Below are 22,430 nucleotides of genomic sequence, written 5' to 3'. Positions count from 1 at the left end.
TTTATCTGGTTTTATTCAAGAGCATCATTAACACAAAAGTAGGTTAAAAGAAATATGCTAGTTACAGACTTTTAAATGCAAACGGAGAAGGTAACAAACACTCTTACAGTCTCATCTTGAGGAATGTTACAGGCATTATATGGTCTTGCGAGTGATTCTAAACATCAAACACATTTTTGCAAAAGTAGTCTTTCTCAGTAAACACAAAGCGGCCACCCGGCCATTCCACACCCCAAACCCACAAAAAAAAAAAGCATCATCACCATGAGACCCCCCCGAGCAGGACACATAACTCTACCCAGCATGCTACTGCTGCTTCCTGTCACAATCACCATTTTGTAAAGATTTCATAGGCCTCTCCACACAATGACAAACAGTGGGCACAAGGACAAAGGCAGCAGTGACAGTTTAAGGTAACGGGCACATAGCCGACAGCTTGGGAATGACATCCTGACGTGTCATCCTCGAACATCCGGAGAATTTCCCCCTCCCACGTTCCCAGTCTATGTCCTCACCTACGGACTTAGGATGGCCCAGGAAATTCCATGGCTCTTCAATTTGTTGTCGGTGGGGCTCCCTGTTCTCTTATTGATGGGTTTCTAGGTCAGCAGGCCTTTGTGGCTTTCAGCAGGCCCCACAAAGACTCCCAGATGGGCCCTCTCAAGATGGGGCCTATTGTGGCTGTGTTTCTATGGGAGCCTTACAAATGGAACCTCCAGGAGTCATTAGGCTGTTGAGGCGGGGGGTAAGGGGAGGGGACGGGAGGTGGCGGGGTATAGGAGCAACAGGGGGTGGGGGACGGTCATATCTTTGAGGTAGATCAGTCACTCTGGACAGTCATGGGATGATTTTTTTTTTCTTCTTTTTTTGCTTATTCTGACTTAGGTTTGGTGAAGGGGGGAAACGCCTCTGGTTCATTTGCTTTCAAACAGGGGAGTGGGAGTGCGAGAGTCCTGAATCATATCTGCTAAAGCTGCAGGGGGAGGAGACAAAATATCTAGGTCAGTGTTTTCCCCCTTGTATGAGAGTTTAGTCTATGAAGTATTATTATTGCTTCCGAGCAGCCCAACTGTATTTAGGCTATGGCAGGTTAACAAATAGTCACTTAGTGAAAAAGGAGCTGAGCTTTGCAATAAACACTGCTACAAAAGGTGGTTATATTAGGTTAAATGCCAATTTGTAACATATACTGTATATGTCTCTAAAATCTCTCCTGGTAAGCTTCAAATGGTGACTGCTGTACCTCTTTAACAAAACAGTGTCAGTGTCTGGCACACAATGTTCAATTCTTTTGATCAATGCACCTGTCGTTTGAGGGCAGATGACTGTGACGTCTTTGGAGATCTGTTACGTGTCTATTGTTGCCTAGAGAACTCAGATATGAAAGTTTCCTCCACAGCTGAAAAATATTGCTAATTATCGCTATTATTATTGTTGCAGTTTTATGTATTATCATGTTTTGATTATGTTTTTATGCTGCCTTGCTGCAAGCAGAATTTCCTCTTGTGGAACAAACTAATGTCCATGTAATGTAATATAATCCACCTTTGTAGTTGTGTTTATAATTGTTATTAAGTAACTTCAGGGTTGACGTACTTTTCATTTCATGTCAAAATCATTTTGCATTCACCCTGTATGTTGCAATTCAATCTCACTGCGTCTCTTAAATACGCTTAAATGTGTTGCATTTTCTAACTGTAAGGCCTACTTAGTTCATCAGAATGAACTGCATTCAAAATAGTATTCATGAACATTAAAATTATGCTCAAAACTTAAGATAATTATCTTTAAAAGCTGTGAAATATTTAAAAAATGTAAACAGTTGTAAATGGCTGAATTTTATAGTAATTATATTGGGTGCATAAAAAATAAAAACACATTCATTTCTACTAATGGAACGAAACCATACATGGTCAACATAATAAGAGCCGAGGAGCTTTGTTCCTTCTCTTACAAAAACACGAGAGATGAGAGATCTTCAGACAGCAGCCATACTGGGCTGATCCCCCTCTGGTTGACAAATCAGGATGGACAGCTCAAGACACTTCAAAGGCAGACAACGACCAGTCTGATAATTTTATGTCTGTGTCTCACAAACAGGCCATCACGGCTAAAGGGGCAGACTGTAGGAGACGACTGCCTGAAACAAACACAAACAAACACACACTCCAAACCCCCCCACCCCCCATCCCACCCACACACACACACACACACACACACAACAAAACACACACACACTCACACACACCACTCTTTCCGAGACAAAAACAAGAGCACACACGCATTTCACCTTTACTGTGTCTCTCATTACCAGATGAAACCAACCGTACATTGATTCACAAAATGGAAGGGAAGAACGCATTAGTGTGTAATCACTGACTCCTGCATCGATTGGGGGGATGAATTAAAGGGCAAAGCAATATCATCAGTTGGTATAGGCCTTGGCTACACACAAATTACAGCTTCAAGGGGAAACAAGACTACCTTAACCTTACTGTCTACCAGTGCATACAGCCCAGCCTATGATGAATGATAATAATAATAATACAGTGGAAGACATTTATGTCCCTAGAAAAAACACTTACTTTGAATGTAATTCTGAAAACTTCTATAACACATCTGCAGAGGGGCATATTAATTAAGGCTCACAGTAGAAGTGTGAACACCTGGGATTCTAACTAGGGACCTTGAGGTCATTAGTCTATTTGCCATTCTGCTAGACAGTGGCATGCTGTAACCGCAAAGAGCCTGAGAACAGACAGACGAAAGCACAGTTCGCTGTGAGACGCTGAAATGTGTGACTGAATTCAACTGCCAGAATATATTAGATTTTTAGTTCGAGTATGAATAGTAGGCTGAAGCTACGTTTCACTAATAAGTGAATGCAGTTTCATTTCAAATATATGCAACCAGTTAAAGAGCTGCAAAAGAATTGAAGACCATTACACTTGTATAATCTATCCCCCTGTACACCATTTTGTGTTGCCTCAAGCCCCCTTGAGGCAAATTTTGAGATTTGTGATGTTGGGCTATATAAATAATAATTTACTTGATCTGACTTGACTTGACATGGCTTCAGGTATTAAAACACTCCTTTCACAACTATGATAAACACACATTGAACTTGTTCATAAGGTCAAAAGACAAAAATGGCATCACAATTTTTTTTATAACAATCCTGCCTTCTAGGCTTTAAGGATGTCCAATCACAATGCCTTTCTCTCCATAACTGATAGCTGATTGGTCTGAACATAAGATTGCCTCCTCACTGTGGTATGTCTGCCCACACAACTTGTTTCAACAGGAAATACATCACATTAAGGAAGTAATGATACCATTTCACGGGACCTGTAAACCATCAAATGTTCAATTTGGCAAATAATAGGCTCACCTATGAGAAGTACTGTTCCAACTGCTAAGCCGCCACCTGTTTGTGAAGAAAAAAAATAACAATATCAGTGTGACACATCATACAGTCAGTCTTACTCTGAATCAATGTGAAACACTCCCTTTGGCCAACTGCTGTTTAGTTTGCTCTCCTCTCCAGCCTCCACTGCTGTCTCTTCATCTCATTCATAAGAAAATTGGAGGACTGACCATCTGAAGAGACATGTTGTGTTTTCACATTGGTTATGGTAAGAGTTCCATTTAATCTGATACAATGTTAAATAGCATTTTACAATGTCTCCCTTTTCTCATTAAGCCAGAGTGTTATTGGGTTCTGCTAGACCATGTTCCTGTGTGTCGGTGCAGGAGGGTAAGGTATAAGACCGGTAATCTGAAACTACACTGGTTGTAATAGGTTTGAGCTACTGGAAAAGTGTCATCTTAGCTGTCACCACACCTGAAAATTTGCTTAGTTATAACACATTTACAATATATATATAGAATAAGTTGTATAAAACCTTTTGGGGTGTTCTAACATTGTCCTCAAAACATGTACTTTACAGGTTAAACAAAAAAGAAATGAGGAATGTGACTATGTTTCCACTGACATAAAGTTATATTTCTGTCAGAGCTCCCAATGATAGAGTATTAGGGGAATCTAAATGTTAATCACCAGAAGGACTAGGCCTGTATTATACACAATTATAATTTATGAGTATCTGCAAGATCATAACTACCCAAATATGCAAGATTTAAGATGAAGTGTCAAAATTGGCCACATAATGTTAACTGACACCTGCAATTTCCTTGCATTAAAATATGGCCAGGAAGCCATAAAGAGTATCTCCATCCTTTTGAATGAGCACAGGGATCATCTTTAAGGATTAGGATAATGTGTTTTGCCTAATTTTAGAGGATGTCCAATGTGTTTTCTCATCTAAACAATTTGTTGGTTGGAGCACCGTTTGAAACTGACATAAATATCAATTTCAATTCAACTTTCAATTCAATAGGCTTTATTGACACGAAAGTTTCGAGAACAATGTTGCCAAACCATCAAAATACAATTTGTCCAAATATTTGTACAGTACAAAATAACAATAATATGATCATTAACACAAAATTAAGATTGCTATATATTAATTATATATATACACAATATATCCTATGCATGTCTTTGTGTATGTGTGTGAATGCATGCGTGTGCTGTGTGCACCTAGGTCATTGGCTGTCCCTCAGGTTATGGTGTGTTGATATATATTAGGCCTCCTTTTCCTAGAAGTATTTTTAATTTTGAGAGGTCATTAAGTTCTTTGAAATCTGAAATTACAGAGTTGAACTTCTTAAAGTAAATGTTCTTCATTTCACTGAATGTTTTACATTGTAGGAGGAAGTGCATCTCTGTCTGAACCTCACCTGTTGAACAGTTACCACAGATTCTGTTTTCTTTTGGTTGCCCTGATTTTTTAATGTCTTCCTTTTTCGATTGCCAATTTGTGGTCACTGAGCCTGTACTATATTAGGACCTGTCTCTGCTTTCTATCTCTGACAGTAGAGAGATATTCTGTCAATTCATAATCTCTTTTTAGGGGCCAGATAACATTCTTATCTTTTCTACTTTTTCCTCATAAAACATTTGAAAAGACACCACACTGATTCATTTATACAGGCAAACTCCACATATCAGTGATAAGTACCTGCTCATGGTATATCACGTGTCAATCTGTGATAAACAATTTACACACAAGAAGGTATGCTAACGTTTACTTTCTGTATAGTTGTCCTGACAGTGACAAAACTCCCCACTCTGTGACAGATGATAGATTTGCCCTTTTAGGAATTAATTACACAAATATGTTGCTACTAAACTCAGTGTTTCTCGTTAACGTCACACTGAAAACAGTTAGCATGTGTAGCTACCATCAAACTAACCGAGCAAATAGTCGAGTGACGTGACACCGGTCGAAACTAGGAGCTGTCCATTTTGAACCGAAGGTCGGGTACCGGGTATGGATAACAACTTGCTCCTTGTTTTCTTCTGAAAACTCGTAGTATTGAACGGTAAACGTTCACCAGGGGGGTTAGCCATACGGTTCGCGGGAGCAGCCATACTGCCTGTGACGTGGTGACGCCGGTTAATGTTTTGGAGCGTGTCGTCCAATCAGAGAGGACTTTGTTGAAGCTCGACCAATCAGGCCGGCTAGTGTTACGGGGCCGGCTGTCGAAGCTGTCAAGAGGAAGGTCCATTTGTTGTGATGATAACTGCGTGGTCGGAGCTTTGAATCCCACAGTCAGCTGGTGAGTAAAACTCTGCTGATTATCCAAAGTTAGCTGGTAGTTATATTTTCCTGCTGTCTGCAAACACAGCGCGTGTATGTTCGTCAATAACCAGCAGTTAGTCGATGCTTTTAAAAACTTCGTTTTGTGCAGCTATGACCTTGTTGGTTTCATTACATAACATGACAGAACCAGAATATTGTTTAACAGAATCTGCTCTTTCATTTTCAATCACAGCACACTTTTATTTTAGTTAGCTGAACAGAATAGGCAACAATCATACCTGTTTATCTATGCATGACACATGACATCATGATTGAACAAGAAACTTAAGCGCATAATGTTTATGGGTGATCTAATGGGAGGCTATTCTATTCTATTCTATTCTTATTTACTGCTGGAATAGAATAGAACCCTTATTATGGGTGTAAATGAAGAGAACATAGCACTCAGATCCTTTACTTAAGTACAAGTAGAAATACCACAATGTAAAAATACTCCATTACAAGTAAAAGCCCTGCATTTAAAATCCTACTTAAGTAAAAGTACAGAAGTATTATCAGCTAAATTTACGTAAAGTATTGAAAATAACAGTACTGGTTGTGTAGAAATCCACCACAGTAACTGATATTAAATATGTTTAATAAAGTGCAGTAATTCATTATTACTACTGATTAATCAATGTGTAAGCAGCATTTTACTGGTTAGTTTGAACGACTTTATATACAGTTTAGTCCAATGGTTCCCAACCTAGGGCTCTGGCCCCTCCAAAGAGTCCCAAGATGAATCTGAGGGGTCGTGAGAAGATTAGTGGGAAACAAAGGAAGAAAAAACAAAGTTCTGCTATAAAATTGGATTCATTTTTCAGACTCTAATCTGGGAAATTTTGGAGAATTTTAATCTTTGGGCCTTGAACAGTTAATAAAATGAAACCATGTTTAGAGGAGAAATGTCTCTTTAGTGGAACTGCTAACTATTGATTGAATGCAGTGTTGTTTATGAACTCATCATGTGTTATTTTATGTAAAATTTTAATCTGAAAAGTAATTAAAGCTGTCAAATTAATGTATTGGAGTAAATTGTACAATATTTCCCTCTGAAATGAAGTGAAGTACAAGTATAAAGTATGACAAAATGGAAATCCTCATGTAAAGTACCTTCTCAAGTATCATAAAATTGTACTTAAGCACAGTATTGAGTAAATACACTTTGTTACATTCCACCACTGGCCCATGTTCTCCATAGAAACTACAATATCCATCCAACACTTAACATCCATGGACAGTCCTGCACCTCACCTTACTACCTCAGCAATATCCACCTGACTAATGTACAGTGTATTATAGCATATTAATATCATTGAACAATGTATACTCAGCAAATACTATATTCTAGTTATGGTTTTATCTGTAGTCTTTATTCTATTTTTATTCTATTTTTATTTTATAATTGAGTTAGTCTATTTAGTTATTATATATAAGTATTATATATAAGTAACTGTATTTGTTTCTTTTACCTACCTCATGTATTTTGTGATGTATGTCAAGTCTCTATCTATTTATCCATCTATGTATAAAAAGGGAAATGATTTTCAAGTGTTCAATAAGCAGGAATCTTTTATATAATGCACTGGTTCACTGCATGATGGAGTGCTTTCAGTTTCACAGAGCATTTTAAAACTGTCTGTAATAAGATAAGTTTGAGCCTTCTTAACACACACAAAACAACAAAGTTAAACTGAGCGAAGTAAAGAAAGGTTGTATTTATGCTTCATGGGATGTCCAAATTAAATCTTAACACACCTCAAAATAGCAAGTTAACACAATATACCAGAGATTATTTTTGGCATTTTTGCCTTTATTCGATAGTGGAAAGTGCAGACAGGAAACAGGGTTATATAAAATATACAGTATAGCTGCATTGATAATTTGTTCTCTTTCTATTCTTTCCATTTCTATTCTATTCTATCTTTGCCGAGGAATGGCCTTTGTAAAGACAGAACGAATTAATCTGTCAAAATCTATCTCATAACTTACATCCTAAGGTCATAGTAGGTCTTATGTCATGTAATGTAATGTGATAAATAGGTCATGGATCGCAGTTGCACAAGTGCTTCATAATACAGAGGGGCTTAGTGTGTGCACGAGTAGTTCTACAAGTCAGTAACTATGTATGTATGTTTTATGTTTTTGGTTGTATACACTATAGTCATTCATAAGCTGACACTGAATGTCACTGTGGAGCCCTGTGTGTCACTTCCCCAATTGCATTCAGCTTAGAGAGCTCAGCAGGTGTAAAAGTGAGGGGAGGAAATCTCCAAGCATTGCAAGTGTACAGTAGGAAGCCACAGCAGTTTAGAAATAGCTGTGGGAATGTCTTGTGGTGAGCATGAGTGCCTTTTGATTTTCATTCACAGTTTTAAAGTTTTGAATAATGATCACAGCCTAATCAGACTACACTTAAATTGATAACACCAACACAGTCTATTCGAGTGTTCAGTGTACAATCTTTATACAAATTCTGCTGAGGTCAACCTAATGATGAACTTTCCTCATCTTTATTTTTAAACTGAAATATGTTCATATCACTAAGACTTTTTTTTCTGAAATCCAGTAGACTTTTTTACAGCCTCAATTTTCCTATTTTACACACACAACACACAATACCATTGTTTAAAATGAAAATTGTATTTGCTACATTTGATATAATGGTTGATACTATATCATTTAGGGACAAAGTGGTCCAGAAATAATCATAACAAACATACTATTTTATCTAGAATATATTGTTAATATTATTGAAAATACTGAATATGCAGTTGGCAAAATGCAAACACAATATTAAGTATTCCAACAACATAATCTGTTTAAAATAATTGTGCACATTGTGACTGCCTTTCTGTAATCTACAACAGTAACAAAAACCAAAATACTTTTTTTAAATTCATATGGGAGTTCGTAAAGGAGGTTTGGCAATCTATGTTGAATGTAACACAGCACTCTCCTCAGCAGCTTATAGGCCTTTCAGAAAAGAAATTTTGACGTGTCACAGCAGGAAAAGTACAGGTTTAAATCATAAAATTAATTATGTCTGAATTTTATTAAGTTGCTTTAGTTTCAGGGTCCTGGTATTGTGCATACTGGCTCATCGCTGTGGGACACTTGAATAGAAAGGAGCCATCGATAATGTTATTAGTAACACCTGTGCTGTCCTTACTATGACATGTCAAAATGCCTGCTGTGTAAAAGGCCTATTGATGATGGAAACCTCTTGCACATATTTCAAGAACTTGGAGTATCAGATTAGGTAAAGAACTGGTAGAATGTCCACTATTAAAACTGGTTGACTGCTGAGTGATCAGTGTATTTCTTAAGACAGCTGTAAAAAAGCTCTCTGTGACAGAGAGAGGCCAGAGGCAGCACAAGATCACAGGATACTGTAAGGCTCCAGAGGAAGCAACTGCTCACTTTACAAATGCTCTCAGCAGAGGCAGTCCTGCTGTTTTGACAGCACTGTTGAGATTTATATGTCCTGACAGGAGACCAAGGGAATATATCATGACTGACAACACTGGGCATTGTGGAAAGCCTATATGAGACAAATAAGATGCACTGACTGACCTGCATCTCAGAAGGAGGAGGGCCTGCTTCAGCATTGCAACGTGCAGGATGTATGAGTACATTGCTGTGGAAACTTTGTCCACATCCTCTGTGCCGTGCCAGTCACCTAATTTCCAATTCTCTTGAATCCCAATTTAACCTTTGGGCTTCGTAGCACAATTCAGTGTGTGGCAGTGTAAACACAGCACCCTAATTGTACAAAAATAACATGATTTTCCTTCTTTTACAATGTGTCATCGGTGCATTTGTGTTTTTATGCTGTGTTTTTGTCAGTTTTATCAGTCTCTGTATCTGATTGAACTATATAATGGCAGCAGTCATAACATGTCAGACCTTTCCTGGTTAGACTGTTTTGGTTTCTTCATTCTAATTCTGCCATCAGTGTGGAGCTGCGAGAAAAGGTAGACTTCTTGTGTCTGGGGGATGCAAGATAATCATCAACATGCACCATATTTGTTTTGTTAGCATTGAAAACAAGTAATATTCCAAGGGAAAAAGAACAATAAACTTAGGATGGGTTCAGCTAATTTTGTCTAAGGATTTGACTTTTTCCATTTAATCAACATCCCATATTGTTTGACTGGCTATGGTTTCCTGAGATTTTTGCAGATGTTGCTAAAATGCAGAGAGCCATATTTAGCTTGACCTATTGGATAAAATATAATAGAAAAATTATATAATATGTGCTAATTTCAAATAAAAGAAAATCCCATTCTTAAAAATCATAGGTTTGCGTTTAGGTTGAGGTGCCTGTCTTTAGCTAATATTAAAATATATCAGGATGGTCAAAGCAAAACACTGACCCCTTTGTGAATCTGATACAACACTAGATAAGATCTCTCAACTCTCTCAGCACCAGGCCAGCACCACATATACGCTTGTGGTCAATACAATAAAGCTTAGTAGCTAGTTTTTCCATTCTATATAATTGGCTGGGGACTCCGTCAACCCACACTTCCTTTCAATTCATAGCAGTTGTATTCATATCACTTGGCTATTATTTGCTCTGGCTTACCCATTGATTGTAGGTTTAAACCCTCAGCTCCTCAAATAGTAACCTCGCTCAGCTGTTTCAGGGCTGTGTTGCCATTAGCAACGTTGAAAAGAGCAATATGGAGATCAGTCGCTTCAATTAAGCCTCTGTTAGAAGGCAGACCTATGAAAGATTGGGGCTAGACATACATCTCTGTGACTGGGACTTTTACATCTGTCACTCTCCATCCAGCCAGGTGTCTGTGTCTAAATCAGCAGGATTATCTCTGATTGGACTGATAGTTGAAACAGACCCCCCTGGTTGCCAAACCTGCTCCTTTTTATAGCTCACATTAAGATCAAATCAAGCTCTGCGCAACAGGACCAAAGCCCCACCCTCCTCTGCCTTCTGCTGCCCAGAGGAAGACATCAGAGGTGGGATTCGTCCCCTCTCTGGTGCTGCCTGCTCCTCCAGACTCCCTTCCATCTGGGATCCTCAGGGAGAAGAAGAATATCTGACAAGGGGCTTGTAAGCCTCTTAGCCCCCCTGTTGCCCAGCTCTCTCTCAGCCCATGTTTTCCTAATTTAGTTGTGTAAGGAGTCCACTGCAAGGCCCTTGTGTGCTGTTTGGATTGAGATTCTCTTTGTGGGTCTAATAGACTGGCCATGTATATCAATTAACACTACTCAGCCAATGGCAGATTCAAATCTCCAGAGGCCAGTAGCTGTAATTCTTATTTGAATATTTCCTTATGGCCTCAATAAGTAACTTTGGTTTGCTTTTATTGGCTTCACTTTATTATTAAGTTAATGATTTTTTTTTGTTGCTGACTTCCCACTCAGATATTGACTTAGCAAAACTCCGGAAAAGCAGATTACAATTTTTTATTAAGTCAATAATGACATAAGCAATAGTTATCTGTCCACTACAACCTCAAGACATGTCATATGTCTTGTTGCACTGGCCACCAATCCTGATTATATGGCAATGTCCTTTAACACTAAATATTGCCAAGGTAATTTCATTGTTTTCATCCTGAGGAAGCTTCCCATTTGCTGACATAAAAAATACAACTTTCCCAATGCCTCTTAATGCTTATCCAGTGCTTTTTGAGAGACTATTTTCTCATGGATATGTCTGTCAAAGCGATGTTCAGGAAGCCTCTTTATTCATGTCTACCCTGCAGATGACGGAAATACATCTCATTCAGGTTTTATTTTTGCAGTGTCTCAAATTGTTCACTCAAAATGCTTTTGACAGCTGGGTGGACGCCGTGATAGGCATTCATGCTACTGCTGTATTTTGCGCTCATGATTGATATTGTGGGAAAAAAAAGAATTTTTTCATTCATCTCCTTGTGATTGCTGTGCTCTGAGTGAATGGTATTCCCTCAGTAAGAGGATCACAGAGTTAAACACACAATGAGGTGTTTCCATCAGCAGCTATTCATTTGGGATCCCCCTCTTTTCCCCACTGTAGCACTGTGTTGTGACCATGGGAGGCCGGTGGCCACAGATGGTTCTGCAGAGAGGGCTGTGCTGACTTTCTTTGTTTTCCCATGAACATGTTTGGCGTGTAATCCTGGATTAACAGAGAGACTTTGTGTTAATTTACAGCTGTAATACAGCATTCAATTAATGTTGGTACTCCCCAACGCACACATGCGCTGGGTATTAGGGGCAAGGAGATAGTGTGTGCTGTCTGACTCTTTGCTCGGGGGAATTAGAGGTAATAGAGATCCAATCAGATGTCTCTGTGGATGTCCACCTCATACTGAATCACAAAGGAGTCACTGCAGCTCACATATACACTTTGTATGAAACACATAGGTGATGCCATTGTCTGTGCACATTCACACCACATGCACACACACAGACACACACTATCAATGACAGAGGGTGCCTCAGAAAACCAGGCGGCTGCATATGGACTCTCTTGATATCAGTCACTGGCCGTGTGATCTTGTTATGCAAAGTCCCTTAATCCCTACCTATGATGAATGCACACTGGAATGGAGGGGGGGCTGAAACAGAGATATGAAGGCAGCTGTACGGGAGGCTGTCCACTGTGCTTTGCGAATGAGTGCTAGCAAAGATTCCTGATCCCCAGCCTAGCAGAAGGAAGAGCACATGTGAGATCATGTCTGAGAGTGCATTACAGTACCACAATGAGAGGGGCACTGGTGGAGGAAGCTGAGAGCAAGACAAATAGAGCTGAACATGTCGCTTTAGTGCAGACCTGAGATTCACATTAACCTTTAGACCACTTGCTTCCCAACAGAGGAATTATAGGGCCAGAGGTGTTATTGTACCAGCTGGGGGAGGACTGAGTTTATAGTTCCTGTGGAACAGAACAAGACATCGGAGCAAGCTGCGACTGGAAAGGGGCACTTCATTTGGGCCCTGTGCTGAGAATATATATGCCCCCCTTCACCTGTTTGAGCGCCGTCATTCGCTGTGGCGGCAAAAAGCACAGGGTTGCCAGGGGTGATCAGGGAACAGAGGGAAGAGCGCGGTAGCAGCGCACAGGGAGGTGAAAGGATGGAGTTGGTGTTTTTGGATCAGAAAGGATGGCGAATGGGCCAAAGAGACAAATCATGCTAGGGATGGAAGAATAGATAGAAGGTTTAATAGGTGGAATATAGTTGGCATGAATGAGAGAGCATTGTGTGTATGTTTGTGTGTGTGTGTGTGTGTGTGTGTGTGTGTGTGAGAAGAGTGGGGGGGATAATGGGATTAGGGGTAACACCTTTGGCAGGGCTGGGAGAGCCACCTGACACCCGGTCTGTTGGGGACCTGGGGAGAGAAGGGGATGGAGGTGGTGGGGCAAGGGAGAAATTGGGGGTCTAATCCATGTCCATCTTTGGGAAGTCATTCCCAGAGCTCTGAGGATTTGGGGTTTTGGTTTCCGCTCTGCTTGCTTTGGTTAATAATACCCTGGGAGGGAGAGAAGACATGGAGAGAGAAAGGGGGAAAGACACAGAAGGAATAGGGGAGATGGAGAAAAGAGATTTCTTTACCCTGTGGTGGACTGGCAGGACAGCGGCCAAAGCTAAAAATGTTTGAAGTGCAGTCTAACCTCTAAGCCAAGCTGTACCTACTCTTTTCTAAATATACAGTTTCAATCTGATGGTGCATATGCATGTGTGTGTGTGCAGGTGTGCGTGCGGAGTACGTACGCACTGTGCGTGACAGTGTGTAAAGATTGACTTACTTTCTTCTGTCCATCCAGCAGGTTGCAGTTTGAGTAAAAGTCAATAACCTGAGTGTGGCTGGGATGTTTGCTCAGAAGACACGTGGATAGTCCTTGTGTGTGTGTTTGTGTGACGGAGTGTTTGCAGGGCAGGTGGATGGGTGCTAGCGGTGTCTTTGTGTTTCTATGGTGCTGACAGAAGTTGATAAACGCTCTAATGATTGTGGTGGTAGTGGAGGCAGCGCAATGTCAGCGACTAGCTGCAGACAGTACAGAGCTGCGTGGCTGAAAGTGTCACAGCTTCTGTGTTTGTCCATCACCTGAGAGCGAGGTGTTGATTGGTCCATCCTACACAGGATCAAAGTTCAGGGCAGTTTTCTGGTGTGAACTGGCCGCTGAGCCTCTGAGAATGAAACACCAGGGAGGGTGCCATCTTAGTAGTAGGCCAGCTGTGACAACCTTGTCCACACCTTTAAAAATTAAACCAAAAAGCCTTTGTTTTTAGAAATCCTGCAGAGGACATAAGCCTACCATAAATGGTGACGCTGAATCATTTCCTCACCACCCATTTTAGGACCAGAGGTGAAGCATTTGACAATTACTGTGTGTATATTGATGTTGTCCCCTAACCTATAGTTGTGTTTTGCACTGCAGATGAAGATGTTCCGCCGTGTGCTGGGGAAGACCTTGGGGTTTGTGGGCTACACTGTCCAGTATGGCTGCATAGCACATTGTGCCTTTGAATACATTGGAGAATTTGTGGTGGTTGGTATTATTAAGATCACAGAATAATTTCATTTTTCTCAAATTATATTCACTCATCTGTACATATGACATAATTTATTTTTTGCTGTTTTTTTGTTGTTGTTTTGTTTTGTTTGTTTTTCAGTGTTCTGGTCCATCTATGGAGCCCACCATTGTCAACCATGATGTCGTGTTCTCTGAGCGGATGAGTCGTCATCTTTGCAAAATACAAAAGTGGGTCCCAGTCAGTACATTCATATGCAGTGAGCAAAAAGAGGACGTAGCAGCCATGTTGGAATATGTATAGGCATTTTATAATTTACTTTTCTGATGCACTGTAAGATGTTATGCATTGTCTGAGAAGAAATGCACCCTGAATGTTACAAATGAAGTATTTGTGTTTATATTTTCTTTCAGGGGTGACATAGTAATTGCAAAAAGTCCATTTGACCCAAATATGAATGTTTGTAAAAGGGTAATTGGGTTGGAAGGTGACAAGATCTGCACAAGTGGCCCATCAGATCTTTTCAAGACCCACACATATGTAAGTATGTTTACATCATACAAGCCTATATTTGTTTCTGCTTTTCAGTTGTTATTCTTATGCATCCTGTGATTACCTGCTTTACCAAGTAAGGTAGTTTTACTGTTTGGCTTCCAATAACCTCAACTCAAAGAGTCTCTTTGGAAGAAAAAAGGTTAAAAGGATACAGGGAAATACCGATTGAATGAAGAATTTGTTCACAACAAAATACTTGATAGTTTGTTTCACTCTAAAATGACAAACAGAATCTCTATGTATAATGAAAAACTGTCTCTCAGTTTGTTGTTGGCTTTCCTTGTGTGTGTGTACCGCAGTCTATAGACTTTCATAGTTGTTTACATTTTCGACCGCACACATCCATTTTGTGTCATTGGTCAAAATATCAGCTTTTGACAACACCTATATTTCCTCAGAACAGTGATAAAACCAGAGAGTGAGCAGGGGTTCTGCTGGTGAAACCACTGTCATTGCTTTTCTATTACTACTCTCCCCAACGCCCACAGCTCAGGCCTGCAATCTCTCTGAAGCCTGTTAGAGTTAGTGCCAGCTGAGTGGACAGACTGATGGGTGGGCGGAGGTGTGTGCGTGTGTGTGTGTTTGTCTGTGTGTGTCTGTGTGTCTGTGTGTGTGTGTGTATACACACTTCTGCAAACCAAAGGTTGCGTTTATGTTGCATGTTTTTGAATTTATTGTGTATTTTATAGACTATGGGCAGACTGTTGGATGGGTTCAGCGAAACATAGCATAAGGCCAGAAAGTGTCATTCAGCAAATGAAATGGGAAATAAAGGGGTTTCCTGTTCTACTCGCTTCACCTCCTCATACAGAGAACTGAACTTGTAATAGGTGACATCATTTGCGTTGTGATTCATAATCTCAGGAAGTAGCAGCAGGATGCAGTTTGCCACTAGGTGGAGAGCTGCTGTATTGGGGTTTTTCCATCAATTTTAGCATAATGCTCATTGACTTCCATTCATTTTGGATGCTCCTTAACTTTCATTCACTTATACTTAGCTGCTGCCTATACTGGTCAATAGATGGTGATATCTCGGTGGTAGTGGTAGTATGATTCAGGTCACTTTACAAATCTTCAAAACTATCCATTCATAGATCCTTTTCCCATATCCAATTAGTCCCATCCAGGATCAATGGGATCTGCTTCATACCCATTATGAATATGATATAATGTACATATATATGATAGGGATCCATAAATCAGGCTTTCTGACTGCTTTTGAGGACTTTTTTGCTACAATGTGATCTCTGATTTTAAACCATGTAGCTTTATCCAAAAGTAAAAGCTTTTTTTTGTTAAATAAGAGAGCCTTCAAGTATTGTAATGTAATATATAAATGTCATGAAGACAATCACGATATAACATATTTATAGATAATTTCTTGAATCATAGGTAAAATATCACTGTTTTGGACTGCGGCAAATCAACTTTGAGGTTTGACAATACATTGTTTTTGTTAATGTATCATTTAATACAAGGACTTCTGTTCAGTCAACACTTTGTAGCGTAACAGTTCAATGATTTTTGTTTAGATTCTATTGAACATGTAATGCTGTGGTTGTTGAGCTGAGAAGAATTTCCTTTTTTTTCACCACATCACACTTCTTCTCAATCAGTAAAGCACTGCTTTTGTTTTTTTTTTCATACATACTGCTGAAAACGAACCTACATGGGTCAAGCAAAATCCAGTGTCTCATTTTATAGTCTCAAATATTACATATTTATCAAGATATATGCTAGAATAAACTGATGGTTTGAAAATATAAAATTGTCTAATTTGAAAATGTATTAAATCCTGACATTATGATAGCCTATTCAATTAACCAAGGGTCTTTTCAAATGGTTACAATCTACATATTGGCTCTGTTCATTTTATCTAATTTTATAAAATTATTACTTTTCAAACACAGTAAAAGTAATGCAGAGCTACAAACATTTTATAAACCTCCAACTTAAGCCGCACCATACTACCATAAATACTTAATTCACCAGCACAACAGATAATACCTAAAATTTCTGGTATCTAGTGTCTGATAGTTGGCAGAGGTTCTGCTTTATATGCAGTAAGATTAGAGAGACACAGAGAAACTGTCATCATTTACATGCATAAGGAGGTTATTTTGAGTCTTGTTTTTGTCACTGGTGTGATGTCAACAGCTTTGCCTATATTTTGGTAAATGTGTAGGCATACTTGGGTTTGGTTGTTGAAGCTTCACTAAGCTGATTGTCACTAGGCATTTTTTTTAAATTTCATACAGCTTAATATACTGTATGCTTTGCACTATTATTTTTTTTTAACAGCCAGGAGCAAAATCACTGGTTTTGTGTGACAGCATTTGAGGTAACTGAGAAAATACCCACTGTTCACATAAATGTTTGGCCTCCCTCGGGGAGTTTTTTCCCCCCCGAGGATGTGTATGTTTGTGTGTAACTATTAGGATGATGTGAGACATTATGGGTTGGACCTGTAAAGATGAATTTTGGAAGCCATTCTGTCATCACCTCCTTTTTTGTTCTGACAGACAGGCAGGTCCTCTCCACCCTCAGAGATCCAGCAGTAGACTAATTGCCCTGTCACCTTTTAGGAATCATTTCTGTGTCTGAGCTATTGTGTCAAAACAATGACACTTGATCCCTAATATTACTGCAGAGAGAGAAAGAGAGAGAGAGACAGATAAAGTGACAGAGAGATGAGCAGGATGAAATGCTCATATATATATATAGTATAGATAATAATAATTAATAATTAATAATTAATAATTAATAATTAATAATAATAACTTTATTTGTATAGCACCTTTCATGCAAAGATGCAGCACAAAGTGCTTAACAAAACAAGATCAGATAATAATAAACAATAACTAAGTTTAAAAAAAGCAATAAATGAGAGAAAAATTAATAAATAAACAATCAAAAACAGTTTGATCACAATACAATAAAACATTAACAATGATATGAGTAAAGTTAACCCAAATTAAAAAGATAGGTCTTTAATTTATTCTTTTTTTTTTTAAAGGGAGTTTGCTGTTTAAGAGCCATGGGGAGGCTATTCCACAGTTTAAAAAACATAAACATAAAAACAGAAAGCAGCCTCACCAGATTTCTTGTGAGACACTTTACGAATGTCTAAAAGAATGGCAGTGGAAGATCCGAGAGTTCTTGTTGGGACATAAAATGATAGGCAGTTGCTGACATATGTAGGTGCTACGTTATGTGAGATACATAGATACATAAAAGGACTTTAAAATCCAGATACAGGTAGCCAGTGCTAGATTTTTAGGGAGACCATTTAAAAAGGGAGTTGCAATAATCTAAGCAGCTTGTAATAAAACATGTATCAGCATTTCAGCATCGTTCTGAGTTAAAATGGTCTAATTTGGGCAATGTTCCTCAGATGAAAAAATTATGTATTTTACGACCTCGTTAAAATGACTAATAAAATTAAGACTAAAATCACTAAGTCTAAAATCACTCCTAGATCTGTAATGTGTTTTAATTTGCTTGGACAGGCTAACAAACACTGACTGCTGTCTCTGCTTTTCTGCTTTTGGACCTATGAGTAGAATTTCTGTTTTCTTCTCATTTCTTTTTAAAAAAAGTCATCCAATTGTTTGAATCAGCGAGACAAGTAAAAGAGCGTGTAAACTGGGGTTGTCTGGTGAAACAGAGATATTTATATAGTTGTGTATCATCAGGGTAACAGTGATATTTGACATTATGGTGACTAATTAAGAAAAAAGAATAGGACCTAGAATGCTTCCTTGAGGAACACCATATTCCATGTCAAATGTCTGTGACACAAAGTCGCCTAACCTATCAAAAAATTTAAAAAGATAGATGGAGCAAGATGGTGAAAGGTGAACTCTGTAAGCCTGCATGTATTTAAGCTGAACATAATTCACCGCCTCAATCATGTTAACATAATGAGCACCATAATGGTGTGACTGTTTAACAACACACCTCCACGGTGAAGAGAGCTCCAGTTTCAGTGCTTGTCAACACGTCTTTGACAGTTGCACAATGCCTCATGTCAACTCAGCCTACAACCACAGGACGAGTGCAATCTCTGCCATTCATCACACCAGAACCGCCAGCAGAGCTGATCAAAGTGACTGCACATCTAAATATTACAACTCAGTGTTGGGCCTGTGTGGATCTTTGGAAATCTGTGTGTTGCTGCTGTTTGCGTCAGGTGCTTGAAACAGCAGTTGTCTTTGAAAAGCAGAGTCAGGGATGGTGCATTATCTGGTTACACTTCTGCTTCGCAGCGATCAGGGGTTAATTCATAGCTTTGCCTTTGACTTACTGTGGGCTTTTTTTGTTTTGTTCACACACCTGCAACTTGCAAGGTGATATGCATAAGCTTTTATCCTCATGCTGGCCACAGTATTACTGGTCAGGTTTCAGACCTCTTCACTTTCTCACTTCTCTGAAACACCGCCTGGTTGATCCTTAAGGTAATTTTGCCTTTGCTCTGGCTTGGATTTCTGTATGAGGTCATTTGCTTTATAAAAGTTAAATCAAAGTGCCTTTCTTTTTCTGTTGTCGATCAGATTGATTGACCCTCTCAGTGATTTCACGCCAGATTGTAAACAACTGAAGTGATGTTAAGACAACCAATGTTTCTTTTCAAGAAATTAAGTGTGTGTGTTGAGGTAGTTCCTTTTTTGGAGGTTTCACCAAACTCAGGACAGAATGCTTGAAATTTCTTAATCAAACCTCTGGGTTTCTTGGATAGGCACAAGGAAGATGGTGTTATTTTTTTTAAACGGAAGACGAGAAGAAACAGGGGGTTCTGGTTTGGCAGATGACAAACGGTGGTGTTTCTTTTTCCTGTGCTTGGGAGCCAGCATATGTTACCATGTTAATGAGGTGTAATGGTGGGAATCCAGCATGCTGACATATGGTTCTCAGATGACTCCTTTAATGATATTCATTTGTGTCGTCGTTATTCAGTGAGTTGTTTACCTCATGTTAGGTCAACATGTCACTGGCTCGTGATTATGTCACATCATCTGTCTCAATTATCGAATATGAAACGAAACGCAGCATCCCACAGTAGGACTGAAGACTCCAATCAGGGAAGCCGGGTGATGGGAATAAGGAGTACGAGCAGAGGCGAAGAAGTGACGTCACCTCAGTGTGGATAATATTGTTTCTCTTTTCACGTTCTCTTCTTTCTTCCAGAGGACTTTTGCCGTTAAAAAGTTAGGCAACACAAAAATAGACTCGCGGATTGTGATGCCCATTATGACAATATAATGTGTTGTTGATCCTGTCTGCACATATAGGGGGGACAGCGCACTTAATTAGGGCCTTGACAAGCCTACTCTCCTAAAGTGATGAGATTAATCATAATTGGTGTCACTGTGAATTAGAGCCTGCTTGGATGACCGCCCCACTGGCAGGTCGGACCGCGGTGGAGACCCTTGGACACTGCTGCTAGCCGCAGCTTAGCCCTCTCTCTCTTTCTTTCTGTCTCTCTCTCTGTCTCTCTCTCTCTCTCTCTCTCTCTCCCTGTCTCTGTCTCTCTCTCTCTCTCTCTCTCTACCCAGCTATCTCAGGCCCCTCTCTGGCTTTGCCCTCCATGGGTAAGAGGGGCGCAGATCTCAGCCAACAGCCTAATGACCCCGTTTGAAGTTGTTCTAAATCCCTCCCGACCCTGCCCGTTACCCATGACCCTTCTCCTAAGACGGTATGGGGTTAAAGAGGGACAGGCAGGTTGACGTTAAGATAGGCTGAGGAGGGAGGGATGGCTGAGGCAATTCGCTGGTGGTGGGGGTTAAGGTAGATTCTCACTACATAATAAACCAAATCACTTTTACATGTTAAAAAGGTTAAGTAGTGATATGATTTTAGAGATTCTCTTTCTGTTTGATTTCTTTGTTGTTCAATCATTTTTTGCCCTCTCTCCATATGTCTTTGGTGTTTTCGTTTTGTTTTTTAGGTTCCAAAAGGCCACATATGGCTAGAAGGAGATAACCTTAGGAATTCCACTGACTCAAGGAGCTATGGCCCAATTCCCTATGCCCTCATCCGAGGGCGTGTTTGCTTAAAGGTAACTTAGGAGGTGGACTGTATGTCATGCATTTTAAACCCTCAAACCTACATAGAGATTGAGTGTATTCACATTATATAATTATTAATTTTAAGCCATGTCTTCTTTTGCATGATCAGGAAACTAGTTTTGATTAAATTTCTCCAATATGAATACTGACAGTGTAGATATTGAGCTGCTGACCAAGCCATTCGTGATTCTTTAACATTTTTCTTAGTATGAGTTAGTTAGTTAGTTAGTTGACTTACTTAGTTTTTGAATAGTCCAGTATGGCCATTTTAAACACAATTTGAAAGATGTGAGTCAGTTGGAAGTTCAAAGCAAGTGTGTCTGATTGACCAAAGCCTGGACAACATATTGTCTAGCTTTCCATTCTGCTGTGTTGTCATGTCACTGGATGTCATAGCAACCACGACCCTGGAAACAGGTCAGCCAACCTTCTGTCCATCTGATTGGACAGCGGCACTCCACTGGAGGCCCTATTACGACAGCTGATGAAATAACAAGATCTTTTATGAAGTCAAACGCATCATTAAAAGCCATATTAGCGAATGTGTCCAGGAAGTAAAGTTGTTAGAGTAGCAATGATAAAGTGTCTTGCATAATTAATGGTGGTCCTTTATTTTTTTTTTTTTATATGTGACTCCTACAGTATCTTTCTTTTAACCCCTTCTTTCTCTGTGCCCTTTGTCCTATACAGCTCTGGCCACCACATAGTTTTGGGACCCTCAGCGAAAGCCCAACCAGACGGATCATTAAAACTCAGAATGACTCAGACTCAGACTGACTCATCCAATTTGTATGTACCGTTTGTTACTTCAGTAATTTTTAAATAAAACCATTTATTTAAAAAAGTGGTTATTCTTTGCCAACCTTTTATTTCGTCAGGTTAGGTTAATCAAGCTCAGACTCAGTTTTTTTTTTATGGGAAAAATACCACAATACAAACTCAATCTCTAGGTTAATTTTACTGTTTCTTAACTGACAGGGCCATGTCATCTGTGGCTTACGGTGTGTTGGCTGTAGCTGTGTAGCACTACAGGAAGAGCGTTGCGTGAGCAGCGAGTAAAGCTGTGTCTCTGTGGAACTGCTAATGGCAGAGAGTGGGCAGAGGCAAAGATGACATGGTTTATGTTGGAGATGATGGTTATTCAGTAATAAGACACACAAATAATTAAACTTCAGATAAATTAATTAAAGACCAAATCATACCTAAAAGTTCATATATATGGATGGCTACTTGGTTTATTACTAATTTTTTTGGTTGAATTTAAATGCTGGTTTTAAACTGGCTTCGAAATGCACCTAAACCACATATTTGCAGGTTGTTTGTAGTTGTGCTTTAAACATGGATAACCTCAGAAAATATCTGTCTCATTCCCTTAAAAAAGATGTTATTAATTTTGTGTTTACCCTTTCTTGGTATAATGGTAAAACAAAAGCTCTCTTAATGTTTAATATTTCATTAGGCTGCCAAGGCAATTGATAAAATGTTAACAATTCCCATTTAACCATACAATATTAATAAGCACTTAGTAAGGACCACACTCACCACTGAATATATTGTGTGTGTGGAACTAAACCTGAGTCTCACACTCAGTACGTTTACATGTACTCAAG

At 39.3% G+C, this 22,430-nt stretch overlaps 2 protein-coding genes across 3 annotated transcripts in view; one reads left to right on the top strand and one right to left on the bottom strand.

The window, feature by feature from the left end:
- The window catches only part of elp4 (elongator acetyltransferase complex subunit 4), a 53,380-nt gene extending 47,847 nt beyond the window's left edge, over window positions 1-5,533 (bottom strand). Inside the window, exons 1-2 of one of the 2 annotated variants that reach the window (XM_044347243.1) lie at window positions 5,320-5,533; window positions 3,392-3,427 (exon numbers count right to left, since the gene is read on the bottom strand). In XM_044347243.1, coding sequence (XP_044203178.1) covers window positions 3,392-3,427; window positions 5,320-5,497 — 214 coding nt within the window. In that variant the 5' untranslated portion in view covers window positions 5,498-5,533. The remainder of the gene's footprint in view (window positions 1-3,391; window positions 3,428-5,319) is intronic. The other variant, XM_044347233.1, reaches the window with a different exon arrangement.
- Window positions 5,534-5,603: 70 nt separating this feature from the next.
- Window positions 5,604-21,671, top strand: immp1l (inner mitochondrial membrane peptidase subunit 1). The gene is made up of 6 exons (XM_044347255.1): window positions 5,604-5,685; window positions 14,104-14,214; window positions 14,339-14,427; window positions 14,611-14,737; window positions 20,700-20,810; window positions 21,511-21,671. The coding sequence occupies exons 2-6, from the start codon at window positions 14,104-14,106 to the stop codon at window positions 21,595-21,597; spliced, it is 525 nt and encodes a 174-aa protein (XP_044203190.1). The 5' UTR covers window positions 5,604-5,685; the 3' UTR covers window positions 21,598-21,671.
- The last annotated feature ends 759 nt before the right edge of the window (window positions 21,672-22,430 follow it).

This window comes from Thunnus albacares, chromosome 1 (genome assembly GCF_914725855.1).
Source record: "Thunnus albacares chromosome 1, fThuAlb1.1, whole genome shotgun sequence".
In the NCBI taxonomy this organism is placed as follows: Eukaryota; Metazoa; Chordata; class Actinopteri; order Scombriformes; family Scombridae; genus Thunnus; species Thunnus albacares.
This window is presented reverse-complemented; position numbering and strand designations above follow the sequence as displayed.

Excerpts from the sequence above, each read along its gene's own strand:
- immp1l (XM_044347255.1), top strand. The coding sequence starts at position 14,104 with ATGAAGATGTTCCGCCGTGTGCTGGGGAAGACCTTGGGGTTTGTGGGC. Across the intron at positions 14,428-14,610 it reads CATCTTTGCAAAATACAAAA|GGGTGACATAGTAATTGCAA; the intron begins GTGGGTCCCAGT and ends ATTTTCTTTCAG. Across the intron at positions 20,811-21,510 it reads GAGGGCGTGTTTGCTTAAAG|CTCTGGCCACCACATAGTTT; the intron begins GTAACTTAGGAG and ends TGTCCTATACAG.